Source organism: Eurypyga helias, unplaced genomic scaffold (assembly GCF_000690775.1).
Source record: "Eurypyga helias isolate BGI_N326 unplaced genomic scaffold, ASM69077v1 scaffold5417, whole genome shotgun sequence".
Classification (NCBI taxonomy): domain Eukaryota; kingdom Metazoa; phylum Chordata; class Aves; order Eurypygiformes; family Eurypygidae; genus Eurypyga; species Eurypyga helias.
Genome location: NW_010260953.1, coordinates 312 through 19,047, shown reverse-complemented (window position 1 = coordinate 19,047; position 18,736 = coordinate 312). Strand labels below are relative to the sequence as shown.

Below are 18,736 nucleotides of genomic sequence, written 5' to 3'. Positions count from 1 at the left end.
CCGGTCCCAACTGACCCCTGAGGAAGACCGCCCATTACCGGTCTCTACTAGGACACTGAGCCATTGACCATCACCCTCTGAGTGCGACCACCCAGCCAGTTCCTTACCCACCGAGTGGTCCATCTGTCAAACCCATGTCTCTCCAGTTTAGAGACAAGGATGTCGTGCGGGACAGCACAACATGTGACATGTTCATTTCTTTCCAAATTCTAATTTACGATGTCACCTACAAATGTGGGTTTGGTTTTTTTTTTTTTCTTTCTGAAGTGTATTTCCATTCCTTGGGATTCACAGCTTCTTTAGCTCCTAGTGCTTTATCTTATTGCTGGTTTCAACTTCTGGAGCTTGTAGCTTCAAAGAAGAATTTGTTTAATTAAAAAAAAAAAATTACAGCAATTACTACAGCTCTTACAGTGGGACTTTTGAGCACAAGAATGGGATTTTTGCTCAACCATTCAATGGAATAGAAAGAGTCACTCTATACTGACAATAACCTGTATCATCCACAGATGTGATAAAGAAAATGTAAGCAGATGGGACACATATGTTAATTATAAACATTCCTTCATTAGAGTCATCAGATTTATTTTTAAGGTATGTTTATGTTTAGAACATAAATTCATGAGGACGTGAAGTCATAAACATACCACACAGCCAATGACCTTATTAATCGGACACTAGTTACAACCACAAAACCAAACTCGTACGATGCTCTGTTGTGTTCTTGAGTCCTTCAGTTTGACTTGAACTTGAAACGATATGACTGAAAAGACCCAAAATTTGTTGTCAAATTACCTGACAAGCCTGCAATCACAGTTCATGCACTAGGGTGCATGACTGCCCAGCAGCATCAGGGAAAATGTTTTTCTTGCAAAGCACTGCAGTATGGAATAGGTAAACAGCTTTCCGCCTTCCCTTTCCTGAAAAAGTAAATACTGATCACAGCATCATGAAACAAATTTCATGGCTCGGTGGTCTAATTTGGGCAGCTAACCTGAGAATTGTGCTTCCCCCATCACCCTTTCAATTGCAGAAACTTCCATAATTCTCCATAAATTAACAGACTTCATATTCCATAGGGTATAAGAGTGGGATAGGCTTACGGGGGGGGAAGGAAGGGAAATAAAATACGGTCTGTGGATTTCATTTAGGACTGCTTCAAGGCCTGGGCATTATTAAACTAAGAACACCTACGCCATCTGCAACAACTACACAGCAAAGACAGAGAGACTGAAATAACCAACCAACTCACAGTTATTTATTTATTTTAAGGAACATATATCCCTCAGAGTCCAACAGACTGTAAAGAACTTGTTCACCAGAAAAATGTGTACTACTATGCTTGAAGTCTTCTGCTGCATACAAGCTGAGACATACTATATAAAAGAGACAGAAGTACTGGAATAAAATCCTGTCACCACTGGCAACAGTCAAAAACATCCCTGAATTCAGTGGGTTTGTGATTTCACCCTGGTAATTCACTTCTCCTTAAGACTAATAACGTGTATCCGAAAAAAATGACAGGTACTAGAAATCATTTGGGAGCAAATTATCTCACGATATTTTGGAATTGCTAAATCCAAACAGATTAGGCCTCCTGATATGACTTACCACCCAGAAACGCTGGGAAGCCCTTGATAATATCACACAACTGCATTTATTCACCATGGTTTGTCCTTAAGGTTTGATAAATTTAAGGAAACAGCCCACCAAGAGGATGGTAGAAAGGGCTTAACATTACTGGTGGACAAAACAGGCCTAACAGAGACACCGCACGGCCCATTTTAGCAAAACCTGGATCTCTATTATCCGAGTGCTAACATAAATGTCTCCAGAGAATGGCGCTCATTTTATTCTGGTTCTAGGGTACATAGGAATGTCTTCTATTACGATGTTTTGTAGTAGAATATTGGGTCTGCTGTTACCAGGATCAAAAGGATCTTTAACGTCCATTTACCCAGTCATATGATGTAGAACATATCATGTTTTCTGATGACTCCTACAGAGAGCTGCATTGTACTTGCAGTCCTATGGCAGTGTCACGAGATGTTAGAAGCAGACATATTCAAAATTCCTCAGTATCACTCCATGAAACCGGATAGTCTCAGGTGATTGATGGACAACTGCAAGGTCTGGGGCTCTGTTACCCAACAGTAACCTAGTACACCAAAACACAGCTACTCCTGTTGGGAACAGTATCTCATAGTCTTGACTTGCAGCATCCCACACATGGAGCTGTCTTATTGTAAGCTGCAGCAGGCATCTCTGGAGACTGGCAAATGAGTACAAAAATAAATCCAAGCTATCCAGGAGATCCTGTCACCTTTTAAAATGTTCTTACACAAAGGCACACCTGGAATTTGCACAACCTTGGACTCATTTCCAGAGGGACCTGTAGTTATATGGACATGAAAAATAAAAGGTGGCCCTGCAGGAAGATGAAATACCTCAAATAGTCCATCTGTCACCAGTTTACTATCCTTCATATAGAGGGAAAAGAAAGATCTCATAATCACGTATAAACAAGGAATCACTCAATATGCTCAGCAAAGATATTCTGGAATTGCTACTGTTGTTAAAAAGAATGATTTTGTTTTACATAAAATCTAGAAGAATATTTCATTTCTAAAATAAAGAAATTACATTCCAGCCTTGCAAAGAATTTATGTGTCCTAAATGCTGTGCAAGAAAAGTTAAAGCTGAAATTATACAGCCCTAAAATCTATGGAAAAACTGAATGGAATCAGGATTTCCCTATATTGAATTCTACCTTCAATTTTACAAAAGAGCATTATGCAAAAGTTCACAGGTTCTAGAAAGGTTATCATTGATGAAGTAGCAACCCATTATTTTCCCATACATGCTAAACTCTTTTCATAACTGGAAAAAACATTGTTTCAAAAAATCTCAGTGGCTTAGGAAAGACAGGAGTCTAATTCTACCAATTCAACACTGTAACACTGGCTTTAAAGGGCTGAGGCATTAGGGAAATATGAGCCTTGCATCAGCACAGAGGATGAAAATACCCATGCAAGCCAAATAACAACAAAGGAGATTTCCATTGCCTTCTACTGTATTTCATCAGGCTCTTTCTGGACAGACATAACAGCTCATCATTCATATACACATAAATATGTCTTTGCTTTTCAAGCGGTTTTACTTAACTGGTTTTGTGCTAGTTTTCTTATAACTACTCAGCTGTTTAACCTGTCATGCTTAATCACTTCTGAAATGCTTGAAATTTTGCACCAAGTGCAATGTGAAAGGAAAACTACAGTAAAAGCCTGACATTTTTTAAACTACAAAACCAGAGAATATCACCTCTAAGTCCCACCTGCTACTCCTGCTTTAATTTCTCCCATTCCTCCTTCTCCACATACTGCAGTTTCATCTGGCTGATCTCCTCAGGCACTGTTTTAGGCATCCTTATCTTCCTCTCAAAACGTCCCAGGTCTGGCATGTTGTTTTTCAAATATAGGAAGCATAGGGATCTGGAGGTCAGTATACCCCTAATACTAAGTCCAAATACAGACTATTGTTTGCTTTAGAGGATAGACAACTCTGTAGTAATGTCAGCAACACAGCAGTTGAACTTGCACCCCTGTTTCTAAAAGAGATCAAGACAGATGTGTGGGTTTGACACAAGGTTACTTATATGGATAAGGGGTGACTGTCTTTACCGAAAGGAGTTGGAGAGAGTCATTAAATCAAGGTCATCTGTACAGAGAAGCTACGTTACTCAAGAAGTAAAAAGCTATGGACTCAATGAATATAGGTAAGATTATTTGTCTCTATAATGCGTAAGGTCAGATTTTACTTTCATACTGGTCTGCTCCAGACTTAGGCAGTAATGCCATTTTAGCTGAAAATACTCAGCAGAGATAGAGGTAAGCCAAGAAAACCATTGTGCATCATATTGTGGTTAGCCAGCCTAGACATTATGAGAAAGCTCTTCCCTGTGGATTTAGCCTTTACTCATGATCTCTATGTGTAACAAAAACACTACCCTTATTTTTAATAAGGCACTCCCTTGAAACAAGGGAGCTGGTACCATTTTCTCTAACAGACACCTACTACGCAGCAGTCCAAAGGCACTATAAAATCTCATATTGATGAAACGGACAGTCCTATCATTTTTCTTGTTTTACATTCCTTTCAGAGAAATGAACTCCACTCCCCTCAGATCTCAGCGCATTAGCAAAGAAAGAAATTACCTGTAACCAGAGTCTGTCACCTGAGTCTGTTCCACCATTGGCAGTGCATTGAAAAGTAGCAAATTGCCCTGCATTGACTTCCACACTCTGAAGACGCAAGAAATGGGGAGTTTTTGCTGTTGGAAGAAGATAAAGTATTGAAGTTATGCAACATGGAAGTACTGGCTGTGAATAATACACCGAGCAAATGAAATAGCCCCACTTTAAAAGGTTCAAATCACTGACTACACGTTAGATTTTAGGTTAGTTTACTTCCATACCTGTAAAGAGCAGAAAAGAAGGGTGCTACTAACTGTTCCTGCTGTGTAAATTATCTTAGCTCAGCATTCCTCTTTCAATAACTCTCTATTAATAAAGATCATCTTGGAAACTAATTATGTTTTGAACAAAAACTTATTAGATACTTACGCTACCAACTAGACAAAACAGTAAGAGGTTGAGCGATGTTGTCAGGGAAAAAAGTTTTTCTTTTTAACCAGGTATTGTCTATAGAGGAGATGCTTTAGAAATGTAGCACACCAAACTGCTAAAATACTAACATAACACTTCTCATCAACTACATCTGTATTCTTTAAATGCAACTCTTTTCAACAACACTGCAGAAAAAAAAACCCAACCAAACCACAATGCATTCTCCATACCAATACTTATTTTTCATTTAGAAAGAGAAAAGACTCCCAGTAAAAAATGAGAGCAGTACAGCTACAAATAATCTAACAAATGAAACAGATATTCAAACAAGAACTATGTCCCCTGAAGGAGGAAAGATAACGTGTGTATTTTTGTTTTACTGGTAAGAGTCAACCACATGACACAGAAAAACATAGACATTTGATACAAAAATTTATCCTTGAAAAGGAAGTATTCCCCAACCATTCCAATCCTACTGCAGGCACAGGGACTTTTTGCACTGTCTATACTAGCAGATAAGCCAGGCTCTGAGCTTTGCTTTCAGACATGGAAATACTAGTACTAGCAATAAACTGGCAAACTAAACACAAACTTTCTAGCAGAGCATCAAAACCATTTAAAATGTTGATGATATTTTCTTAAAACACCTTAGCACTGGGAGAAACTGAAGTTTTAAGGAATTTATAAATAACCAGCTATCAGAATTCAAGAAAAGGTTGCTTAATATCTACAGTAAGGCAGTGGAAGAAGGAGGAGATGGAATAAAATAGCCCAAATTAATATCGAACTATGGAAGGAAGTGTTTTCATAATAACTGTCCTTATGGCAAATTTATTAGACATATTGCTTTTCTTTTTCTTAAACACTTCCTGATTTGGACAGACAGAATTTAGGCCAAAGTCATCCTCTTCTTTGTCTATCAAACTGTTAATGTCAGACTATCCAGTAATATTGGTCACAAGGTTCCCCATTTCTCAGTCACTTTTGGTTTTTTACTTCTGCTTTTACTCCACTTGGGTTTTTTCTCAGTCTTCCTAAACTCCAGAAAACTATCCTTTCTGAATTACCCGGTAGTGCCTAAGTGGAGAGGGGCGATAGGTTTTAAAAAACACACAAGCACACACAAGAAAAACCCCACCCACCCACCCCAAGCCACCTCTTTCAGCTCCACGTGTTTACAACTTGCCTTCTACTTGGTCTTTGTCCACACTACCCAGACAACGGCCTAGCAAATGTTTTCCCATTTCAATTTTTCTTTAAAAATTTAATCATTCCAGAAGTATTTTTGCTGGCAACATAGAGAAAGAATAGCCATTATGAGTCTGGCAAAGTTTTAGACATGTGGTGGTTCTATTCCAATTTTCACACTTTTTCAGTTTTCTTGTAGACAATGTAACTGGTTTGATGTCTTAATTTCTAACATTTTAATTACTTCATCAAAGAACTTCTCATTAAAGCTTTTGCATTTCAACACTGTCACGCTGGAACTCCACACGCTGTGGGGTATAACTCAGCTTCCACATTACTTGCAGGTTTTGAGAATTGATTGGTACAAATGCACAGATCAAACCTCTCAAAATCTGTGTAGGAAAAATTATTAAGATGATAAAATGCTGCTTGAGACTTATCCTGCTTGAACCAAAGATATAAATTCAAAATGCAGAAGCACAAATACTGCCTAACGACATGAGAGCCTGCTGTGTTTATTAGAACTAACTGATTCAGAAATAACAGCTGCTGATTCTGCATAACTGTCTCTGTATTTGAAGAAATGTCTGTGTCTTCTTGCCACTAACAATAAAACCACTTTTATGAGGTGCTCTCGTACTAACCGATGAGCTACTTTTTATTTTCAGTCTCAGTTATTACATACACGCCACAAAGAATGCATGCAAGTACAATATGGCTTAAGAGGAAGGTGAACAATTCACAGAAGTAGTTGTCTTTTTCCCCACTTGGTCATTTGGTCAATAAGATTACAACCTACAAACAATTCCATGTATAATCTTAGTACACCTTCTTTAAGAAACAGCAAATATGTGAAATAGTTGTTTATTTAAGTAATCTGTACAATTATGTATGGATTACTATATGAAAGCCTTAATTTACAAGGTTTTGTTTTGACATCAATATTAAAAGAACTTAGGATAGTTTATTACTTATCCTTAACAATGGGACAAGGAAACATATCTGAAACATAGGCAAGTAAAACAGGGCAAAAATTGAGCCATGAACCCAAAGTACAATACCTGGGGCACTAACCTTGCTTAGCAAAGCCTCAGTCATCTGTCTAAGCCTTTAAAAAAACCCATATATATTCAGCTCTTGCACTGCTCATCTGCTCTCATGAATGCTTGTGGCTGCACCTAATTTTTCATTCCAATAGAAAACTGGTCAACAAATCTTGATGACTTTTGTTCTGAAGGAGTCAGTAGATGGCCCAGTTAGGCTCTGGGGCTTATGCCAAACTCTGTACACAAGGTACATACAAGAGATGACTTTAAAGCCAGTAAGGTGCAAGTGCTCAAATGCTCACAACATTTTGTACTATTCGGCCTGGATTTATAGCAGTGACATTGTTTTCTGACATTTTCCACATCTTGCGCTCCACATCTACGGAAGCACGGTGGCACATTGATTTTAGAGGGCTGGCTTTAAAATAACGGATAGGTACTTACTACATGGATGTCCTAAAACTTTCACTTCATCTATAGCCACGTATCCTGGGTGACCTGAAGTGACCACTTCAAAAACAACCTGAGAAGTGAAAAGAGAATTTCAGTTAGCAACTTCGTAACAGGGGGAATGTAAAAATACTCTGTTAAGAAAAAATAACATCAGCTCTTTTCCTATGTTGAGAACACCTCGAATACAAAATACAATCAAGAGACCCTAAAAATGTGTTGATGTTGTCATTACAATGAACTGGAACACATATCACATTTTTTCATGTTTATACTATTTTTGTAGACTTACAAATGTGATCATATATAGCTCCCAATGAGCAATAACCAAATTCCCCCCAAATATTTGGTCTGCCAAAGTAGTTACCTAATGATAACTTTATTTTCAATTATTTTTTCTTGCAGAATAAACTCCTAATTTTATTTTTCAAATCACAGTTCTGCAGTCTACAGAGATTTGCATGGCATCAGACACATACATACCCATTTTCATGAATGTATTTTCCATGTTTTTAATCATCCACCAAATGTAGTGAATTAAATACAGCAGATCCACTTGCCACGGTTTGTTTAATGGCTATAAATAGGTCACAAAATAAATGGACCATTCTTGCCGTTTTGAATTAAGTACACTCAAAAGTAAACCTCTCCAAACTTTTGCAGCCTCAGCTTTGAACATCCCGAGAATGTTTATGTGGAAGAGAAGAAAATATTCCAGTAACATTAAGAAGGTACATTTCCAAACCAATGCTCGGGAAGTTCATCCTCAAAACCAGGTTGTGACTTTTTAATTTTTTTTTAATACTTCCCTTTTGCTTGGAAAGTTAACTCTAATTGCCTCTTAACTATTCTGAGGAAGCACGCTGAGGAAGACAAATCCTAGAAACTACTTTTCATACATATGCTACACTTGACCTTGGAACAGATGCAGAAGGACACTACATACCACATCCTTTACTGCAATTATTTCCGCAGAAAAAGAACGATACAGAAAGGAAACCTGGCACAAGGATAACACACAGCTCTGTAATACTATATCACAGTTTCCTGGTGCTGAATAAACACTGGAGGAGCTCTGGTTCTGATTTTAAAATAAACCTTGAGGCGAGCAAATTCTTCACCACTACTTGCCTCTGCCTTCTCCCATCCATCTCGGTGCTCCATCTGTGGATACCGATCCTGTTCTCTCCCAGGTACTATCTTCCTAAACGCTGTTCATTTCTCCCTCTAAATCTCACTGGAGTGAAACTGCCATAAATACGGCTTTAACTCCATATGGCTGACAGGGAAAAAACTACTTTTCATTCCAGTTCTGTCTACTGTCCACACAAAAATTTCAAGCTACAGTGCCAGTGTTGCCCCCAGATGAAGCAGGCAGTCCACAGGAAAACACAGGGCATCGATGAGAAAAGTCCAAAAGCCACCAAACGCATTTTGCGGAAACAAATTCTGCAAGAAAGGGATTGCTCAGTCACCAGTCGCAACCCGCAGCCTTCTAAATGCCCAACGACACCCTGGTGGTGCTTAAAGCCAATATTCCCAATCCACAGCAACAGACTGGCCAGGGTATGGATTTGGCTGCCAGCACTCAGTAGAGCATCCAGACCAAGTCCATGCAACACTCCAAAGCATCCTACAAAGAAGAAAATCTCCTGGTGGAACTACGTTGGGAGGCAGAAGTTCTTGAAGAAGAAAAAAAGCAAAAATTCTTAAGTAATAACTTGCATTCAAAGACCTGAAAGAGTTTTTTGAACCATGGTCACTCTTAACCTCATCTTAACAGCCCTGAAATGGAAATACAGAGTGGTGATGCCCGCAAAGTAACCCTAAGTTTTTGGTGATGTCCACAAAGTAACCCTAAGTTTTGGCAGCTCTTCTAAGAGCCAGAATGCAGCTCCTGTTTTCACCCTCTGAGTTGGAGATTCTCCCTCTCTTTGAAGCATTTCTCTCTATTAACAAATACGACAAACAGTTGTATGTTCTCAGCTTGCGTTACACTTTCTGAAGGAAAGCGTTTGGTTGTGCTGGTGCCCCTGGAGGAAGGAGGAGACTGCTCCACTTCCTGGGGAGTCACCAGGACTATTCAAAATGGAGAAGGTCTGGAAGACTGGAGGGCATGAGAACCACCTCATAGCCCTGGGCACCTGCAGTTAATGCAGGGATGTTCCAACACGGGAGTGAAGAACAGGGAGCAGGCAGACAGGTCTCAAACAGTGGAAAAGTTTTCTGTGGAAGTATGCTGCCTCTAAGAAAGTAATTAACTCAATCTAAGTGTGGACCTGCCTGTAAAGACACAGGGAGCTGGGGCAGTGATTTTTCTCTTGTATTTCATAGTGGCTTCGAGTTTTCTTTGTTAAGAAGAAAAAAACCAGTTAACTTCCTAGTTTTTACTGAAATGTAACTTAAAAAGAAAAAGAAATACCAACCACAAACCAACTCCCTCTCTTTTGGAGCAGTCATAAGGAGATCTATGCAAAGCCATCCAAAAGGTCTACTTGACCCACGATCCCATCGCGGCACAGCAGAGGTTTTTTCAAGGTTCATCACTTTTGGATACGCTAAATTCTAGAACTGCCCAGGAGGAACTGGCACACGGACACCTCTGAAGCAGCCAGCCAAAGCAGTCACAAGTCTTCCACAAAAAATATTACTGCCAGATAATGGGGATTTAACTATTTTTAAAAAAGCTGCATTAAAGTGCCTTTTCTGAAGAATCACCTGACTTTCAACAAAACCAAACACCTAAACTCAAGAAAAGAAAACATACACAATACCTGAGTAGAGGATTTTGAAATTATTTCTATAATTCATAACTGGGGAGCTTAGCTACTGGCTCTCAAGAGGTTTTAAGTACTTCATGATCGCAATACACTCATGGACAAACAAAGTTTATAGGCTCTAAACGCAAATGCGTTCCTTCAGTTCACAGGCAGAAACTACAGCCTTGAAATAACTGCATCGGACCTGCTTATGACAACTAACACTCAACGAGTGATCTAAAATACCCTGTTGTATTCCTAACATACCAAAAATGTCCTTATCGCAATAAGCCAGGCAATATATCAAGAAACTGCCAGCTGGACATACAATTAAATTACAATTATTGTCATTAAAGAGGGCATGTTGTGAAGAAAAGTAACACAAATTGAAATATTGTCAGTTTAATCACGCTTCCATTAAAAGACTAGCCGAGCTGATATCAGCTTAAATGATTGTCAAGTCTTCTGGTATAAAATATGCGATTTTTAGTAAATGGAAAGAGACACTAGAGTCAGCAGTGACACACCATCACCAAAGAGACATCACTGATGTGCCTTTTACTTCCTAAGTCAAGAACATGGCACCTCTTTCAAGCACAGTAATATAATTTCCATTCTGATCACAGGCTGTGAAATACTATCAACTGCTGTATCCAAATCCAGTATTTTGTTTTACTTAAATTAACAAATGAAGACTGTCAACTAAAATATCTGCCTAACTAAGCACTTTCTCTTTTTACACCAATAAAAGAGAATTCTATCCTACGCATGACACGTTTCTGAAAGTTCCAGTAAGTGTGCTGAACACTGTGCTCAGGAATAGACCTAGGATCACTTCTGGTAGCTCATTTATTCATTTAAAAGCTTGTATTAGGGCTGTCAAGACTATTCACCAACCTGAATCAGTTTTGCTAGCAATTTCACTAGAAATGAAACCTAGAAACTTCTTTCATGTCCATTTTGTTCGCTTGTCTTGTAAAAGTTAACGTTTTCACTACCGCCTCCAAACTTTGCCTTTCCTCCTGGCCCACGCAACGCCTGCGGGCTATATAAAGGACCCCAGGCAAAACAGAGACAATGCTCCTGCAACATCAGATCAGGCAGCCCTTGGATTGTTTGCCTATTATTCCACCACCTTATCAGTCAGGAAACAACCGGTTAAAACACTGAAATCGTTTGCTGAGGAAAAACTGCCGCACGTTGGCCTGAGAGCCGTTTTACACCATTCTCCCAGTCGCAGGCCTGCCAAACAGGAACCAGGGAAAGGGCTTAGCTCTGCACTGTCCCTGATCCTCCCTGCTTCAGTGAAGAGCAAAATTAGCTTTTCATTCCCGCCACTTCCCCTTGCTAGTACGAACAAAGAAAGGGGGTCTGCTCACCGACACAAAAGCTTACTGCTGAAAATGTGCGACTGAAGATAACTTCTCTGTTCCAAAGAACAATAGAAATAAACAGGTTTTGTTGCCATACAACCTCACTCTGTAAATTCCTGCCTTTGTTGTTGCAAAATTACCATGCTTTTAGTCAAAAGGTGGATTGTACCGAATATAAACACACTCTACTTCACACGATTTAAAAATAGCACTTTGCAAAAACAAGAAAGAAAGGAGTAATAAGAAAGATCCTTAATGTCAGGCTGCAGTCCTGCTCCTCCGCAGCCCCGGTAAGGGGGTAGCGATGTCTGACACGCTGCCCACGGCACGCGCTGCGCTCTCTGCCGCCACTGACCGCACAGAGCCCCTTTCTCTGACGTATTTTACAAGGCTTTGGGAGCAGTATCTCCCCAAAAAATTGGCAACGTCTTGTTGACTTGTCCTAGGACACCCCGCTTTATCACGGGGGCACGATCACAAAACTGCCACCTCAGCAAAGCCACATGAAGGGAGGTGCCTGACCTGGTCCTTCCCAGGGCCCACACAAACCCACCACAGCTTACTGACTTGGGCTGTCTAAAACATGGCCAGGCCTCCCTGGCCGGGAGCTCATTTTATCCCACTTCCCTCCCCACCTCCCACTCCCAACACAACTACCATTCGGCACTCGCACGTGCACTCAAGCACATGAAACACCATTTTGGTGGCTGCTGCCAACCCGAGACTCCTAATAAACATCTTCTGGGTGAGCAACACTGAAAACTGAGCTCTTGACATACAGGCTTATTAAATATTATTCTTCTCTTTTTGTTTTGGTTTGGGTTTTTTTAACCAGTTGTCATCTTACCCTTTTCTACTGATGGCCCAGAAGCTTTCTTGGGTTTAGGAACAAGCTCCAGGAGAAAATAAGAGAGTCTTGTGCATGTGACAAAAAGCTTACTCTTGCCCATTTTTAGACTGCTGGGCTTTTTTTCTTTAGGTGTGCGGTCTGCCCTGGTGCATCTTTCTCAAAATAACTATTCCCAAATCACCCACCTCAATGAAGGAGAGCTATTTAAGATGCCTGACACAGGCTTGTGATTCAAAAATGCAATATGCATTTCAAAGTTCCTCTGGAGTTCAAAGCGCAGTTCAGGAACCATATGCGTGCAGCTGAACGCAACGCACACAACACACGAGACTGTGAGCCTGACCTTCACTGCACAAGAAGCTTAATTCCCTGTCCGAGCCGACGACTTACGTACACTGCAAGAGCCCAACTCCAAGCAAAGCCCGTACAAAGCGGGTTATGAAACAAATCAAAGTTTAAGTCCAGATTTGAAAAGGTAGGTTGGATCTTCTGCTTCTAATTCCCTAAACTCCTAATTTACAGGGGAAAGTGTCAGAATGGTAAAGGGTAAACCTCATCTCAGTGTGAAGTGGTATCATGTAACTCCTTTGTGCCCTTACTAAAAGAGATCAGGAATTACTGCCAGGTTCTTTTCCCATTTTCTCATTCCAGCTTCAGAGGAATTTATGTTAAACAAAGGTGCAGTGGCACAGAGAGTAGCGTTACTCCACTGGAAGCTATTTTTAATCCTTTCAATTCCATTTCTGGATTTTAAAACTGCAGTGTTTGTTGTTTTATTTAGTCAAGATTTGTTTCAGCTCACTGCTGCCATGCCCGACTCCCAGGAAAGTACAAAGCAAATAATTCAAAATATAAAAACTGACAAGGGGACGGTGTGTAACTTGCCACGGTGCTGTGCCAAATCCCTTGCTTGCAGGGTTTGGAGCTGGAAACACAAGCCACTCATCAGCCTCAACCCAGCAGTAGCGTTTTGCATACTGTAAAGTTCCAATACTGCAATGCTTCAGAAACATAACATAAATTTAAAATACTGCTAATTGGGCTGAGAATCATTAACTACCCTAGGGAAAAATAAAAAATAAATAAATAAATAGATAAATACTTCCCCCTGCCCCGAACAGACAAACCAAGAAAACAACCCTGAAATCAACAGATTTTCTTCTTGCTAAAGAGCCAAATGAGGATGAAAAAATCAAAACTTTAAAGAAAAGAAATACAATTGTCTGAAAAAAGATCCCACCTTCTCACGCACTAGAGGGGCTATTACTCAAAGCATCAATTTTAGAGCCTCTCAGCCTACTGACTGCTCCCCAAGAATCTAAAAACAAGCTCACCACTACCCACAGAAATGTACATCGGATTTAATCCTCTTTTTCTGTGTACATCCTAATTCTATTCAAGTAAGGAGGAGGGTGAAGGCCTTATTAATTACGTGAAAAGCCTTGTTTTGTTTGCAGGCTGTCTCTAATGGCATGATAAACTCCTGGATGCCCTTGCTTAAGATGCACCGAGGAGACAATAGCTCAGTAAAGCAAACAATTTCTCCTGTGACCAACGCTAAAAAGAGGAAGCCAATGCTCCCTCAGGGGAGCACTCCTAAAGGGATTTCATAATACAGAAATAAGACTGGCTCCTGTAGAAATATCCCAGCTACTTCAAAACCAGTAGCTCAATGACCAGGAGGCACGGCCGAAAGGAACAAGGCGTGCTCATCATCTTCGAACAGCTGAAGGTGTTTGGCAGCTTGAACCTGCGTTACAACAACTCTGCTGGAATCAGCAACTGAACTGCAACACGGACATACCCTAAAGTCAAAGGCATATGTTAAGCAGTGGCACTTAAAAGACCATTAATTTTGGAATTAAATATATCCTTAATCACCAGAATACTTGAAAAATTAAGCTTAAGTAAGCAGTAATTAAACTACAATCAGTTTTGTTACATGCAGGTTATCAGTCTGAATTATATAGATAGTACAGCTTTCATATGGGGTGAAACCTACACAAATAATTACCTAGTAGAAAGAAAAGTGTACACTAAAAGAAATTAATTACTTTGTGCAGAGATGTACTTCTAAAGAGTCAATTCGAAATGGAAACCCAACATGAAAGGTATTAACGAGCTTGGATAACTGGTGCTGCAATAATAGAATACTGTTAATTATTAAATCTTTGGAACGTTTGGCATGTATGTGTTAATAATACGTGGTTTCAACAAATAAATCTTTAGAAGTTGGATTAAAATTCACTCCACACTAAACAATCTAATTTCTAGTCAGCTACCATTAGCGGGAGTTATTTTGCCTATGTTTTTCATGAAGCAGCAGCAAAACAGGCCAACACCACTGTGTTTTTAAGCATCCTGAATTGTGTAAATATTATAACTCTGAAATGTTCTCATGTAATTTGTCTTCAGAGTTCTGCAGCACATTTTGGTTTCATTTGCACCTAGACGCATTGCAGACGTCCTGCTAATGGAATGGAATTATAAGGCATTCGCAAACATGCAGATGCCTACATGGATACGTGACTTAAAACACAACGAAGAAAATCACACAGTTACATTGCTTTGTCCTTTCACCTACTAACGCTGAGTCTTTTCCTGAAGTTTATTTACTCATCGGGAAACTACTGGCCTTCACATCTGAAAAGCTAAAGGGCCCTATCACCCATTAAAAGTCTTGTTAATGGACTTTTCTTAATTTTGCTGAGTAAGTTCAGCTAGTCTCAGAAAAACCCCTGGGAGGAAGTCTTGCACATTTTGGGGGTTATGCAAGAGAAACACGGATTTGTGCCAAAAGAAGTCAGAGTTTTGGAATCCAATGAATAGCAGCTTAGAATCATAGAATCACAGAATGGTTTGGGTTGGAAGGGACCTTAAAGATCATCTAGTTCCAACCCGCCGGCCATGGCCAGAGACACCTTAGGAAACAGACCTGGTGCTAGACCCCTGTCAGATGGACGCTCTGCTTCTCCCACCATAAACACAGACACCTGCACTTTCAGCTAACTTGGACACACACAATCACAACATCCACCTACGCCCTCTCTCCTCTTCCTGCCCTTCTCCCAGCTGCTTGCACTGATTCCTTGGACTGCTACAGATATTACTATAGCACGAGACATTTTGGCACGTCAGCTAAATGGCAATACCTAAGCAGGTATTATTTCAGACTGTATGCAGCAAATGCAAAGAAAATTACTTCCTATACCCCTCAGTGAAAGAAAGATTATGTAAAAATATCTATATTTCCGGAGGCAAAGAGAGCACACGGAATCCATTACAGAGAGACTCAGGTGTTCATTATATTATCAGCTGCTGTATGGTAATTTGCTGAACTGCAGTACCCCATCCAAGCATGTAAGGGTTCACCTACAAATAAGGGTGAACAGTCCAGATGGCAGGTCTCGAGGAGGAAGTGGACTAGAAAGGTTATCTTTCCTCTTCTGTGGCCAAATATCCATATTATTCAGACATCAGCTAGACGTATTGATAGAAATCTGACACAGATTATTACTAATATCAATAACATTTAAAATGGTCAGAACTTGCCTGTATTTTTATTAACATGTTAATTTACCCTAAATTTACTAGTCAGAGTCAGGGCTGCTACTATTAAGATTCCCTTTCCACATTAATGTTTTGGTGCAGAGCTAGAGCGAGGCTTTGAAGCACAACCCTCATATCCACCGACTGCTGGTTCACAGAGCAGTTCTGCTGAATAAAAACCAGACTCCTTCCAGAAGAAAGGAAACCAAAGCTCCCCTGGTATATAACTCAACACTCAGAAGGGACATTACAGTCCATATTAGGCATGAGTGACACAGTCACACATTCTCCCAGTGTCTGCAACATGTCCATGCACCACATAGTGCTCTTGAACCACCCAGCATGATCACAAAACCCTCCAGCAGATCCTATGTTAGAAACAACTCAGTTATACCCGATGGCAGGCATGAAATTGTCTGCAGGATGCTCTACTCTTCTCCTACCATACACAAAGGCTAACAACAGAAACAGGGCTTCATTATTTCAGCCAAGACTGACAGGCTTTTTGGCATCATTAGAAGGCATTCCCACCACTAGCATCAAATTGGTAACGTGGAGTCCACAGCCTCAAAGTAAGGTCATAGAATCATGGAATATCTTGAGTTTGAGGGGATCCATAAGGATCAGAGTCTGACACCCTGCTCCTCACAGGACTACCTAAACCTAAACATATGACTAAGAGCACCAACCAGACACTCCTTGAACTCTGACAGGAAATAAAATACACAATGAACTTTCTCTCTGCAACATGTAAAGGTATGGCTACACCAGGCTTGGATTCTGTGGTCAGGATACAGCCTCATGCTCCAGAGATGTAGGTAGTACACAGCTTCTCCCACAATGCTGAGGTGAACCTCAACTCTGCTAACATGCCTCACCTTCTCGAAAAGCCACCAGTATTCCCTCATTGAGTCGACAGCCACTTACAGGAGATCCACATCATGAGTTGTCCCAGTGACATTTGCTGAGATGACCATGAACTTACCCTGAATCCTGTCCAGAAAGCCCCAGCAATGCAGTTGTAGCAACTCCTAGCCACCCTGGGCAGAGCACTGGATGCAAATGCAGACCTGTCAATACTCCTACACAACCTAGGAACATACTACGAGAGGCAAGAATGAGCATGGTCTTTTGGGTCTGCAAGTATCGCACCTACTGCCAGGTATCCGACGTTTCAAGGATAAGATAGTCCTAGAACTCCAAACTCATCTTTTGGATAAGGACTTCCTGTCAATTGTGGGTGAAGCAATCACAGCTGCAAGGACTCCAGAAAGTTCTTCAGCTCGATATTTAACTTAGAGGAAAAAGGGTTCAAAAGAGTTCTCTCAGAATGAGAATATGATGGGACACCAAACACCTGTTCACCCTAAACAGCACACGCAGGAACAGAAACAAGGCTCTGCCACATGTGACATTAGAAGTCTAGGCACTGATGTAGGAATTAAGATGCTGTCACCCCTGGAAAGACACCGTAGAATGACAACATTGTACTTTCTAGGGAGGTCTACAAAAAACCTCCATCTCCAGGATTGTTCAGCAGAAGGGACCAAATAACATCTAAACCAAACTTTCCAAACTGCAAGTGAAGATGAGAGGAGCCTCAGTAACAGCTCTGATCTACTGCTCTGTTCTTATTACACCAAATTACTTGCTTTTGAAGGCACAAACATGTATTTTTACAGGAAGAAGGAGAAAAAAAATGTTGAACTACACAGTAAAGAACTGTGTAATCTCTAAACTTTCCTACAGAAAAGCAGCACCCTAAGGAAATGACAAGTGAAATTCACCCTAAACTTTTAGGATGTACTCAGAAGCACATTTCTACAATACCTACTGTTATATTTATGATTACCACTGGACAAAACAAATGGATATTGCATTCAAACTCAAGACTAGAACTGAGGATTGAAAAGAGTCTGCTGGTCCCAAAGAAACAAGTATTGCTGATCTAAATCAGACTTCAAGACTCTACTGAAATAAAATCTATTGGCATTCAATTCCAGCATCCCTAATGAACTGAAAAAGTGAGTGAATTTATTATAGAGAAACAGGGGTAATTGACTGAAATTAATGGCAAAATTTCTAAATTGTTTCAATATAATTATTTCACTCACATTTAAAGCATGTGTGTGCATACATTTCATACGCTTCCATATGTAAACGTATAAACACAGCCGTATACATGTAAAAACAAAGCATCATAATCTACAAAAATATAATTAAGATAAAGATCAACAAAACATACTGAAAGATATTTTGATTTGAAGTCAAAATTAGGATTATGAAATAGGTGATTATTATTAGAAACAAAACTTCTTAAAAAATAAGACATACCTGATAAAAATTGGGCCAGAAAGTGCTAATTGCCAGTTCTGCTCTGTTCCAAGAAGCAGTGATAGATGTGTTCCAGATCGGGTTACCAATAGGACCATCATTAACTTTCACATATATATTCAAAGTGCCAGGGCTAGATCCACCCTTGCTTGAAACATAATAGTGGAAATCAATACAATGCGTATCATTTTCTTTCAGATGGGGCAGCAGGAGGTGAGCTTTCTGTCCTGCAAATCTCCCAGATGTATTCACCAACATGAAAGAACCTGCAAAACAAAGACACTAGTTCAATTTCTTCTTTATTTTATTTTCCACTCACTAATATGGTGGTATGTAATTAAAGCATCATTTTAAAAAAAATAATAATTTTGCTTTGCTTCTACTAACATAACAGTGAGTTGTGTATGGTACGTATTTGATCTTAAATTACTCTGGAGAATCTCAAGATTCTTCTCCAAACTAGTAAATAATACAATCCTTATTTTACAATTAGAGAAAGAAAGACAAAAAAAAATCCCACTGAAGTGATCTGCACTGGACTTAACCTACAGATATTAGAATA

The 18,736-nt window shown here is 39.8% G+C and overlaps 1 protein-coding gene across 1 annotated transcript; it reads right to left on the bottom strand.

Moving 5' to 3' along the window:
* Positions 1-4,130: 4,130 nt before the first annotated feature.
* Positions 4,131-18,440, bottom strand: LOC104512274 (receptor-type tyrosine-protein phosphatase mu-like; the record flags this gene model as incomplete). Its single annotated transcript, XM_010155194.1, has 3 exons — positions 4,131-4,330; positions 7,304-7,382; positions 18,175-18,440. Coding segments are annotated over 3 exons (545 nt in total), but the record flags the coding sequence as incomplete, so codon positions are not given.
* Between the last annotated feature and the right edge of the window lie 296 nt (positions 18,441-18,736).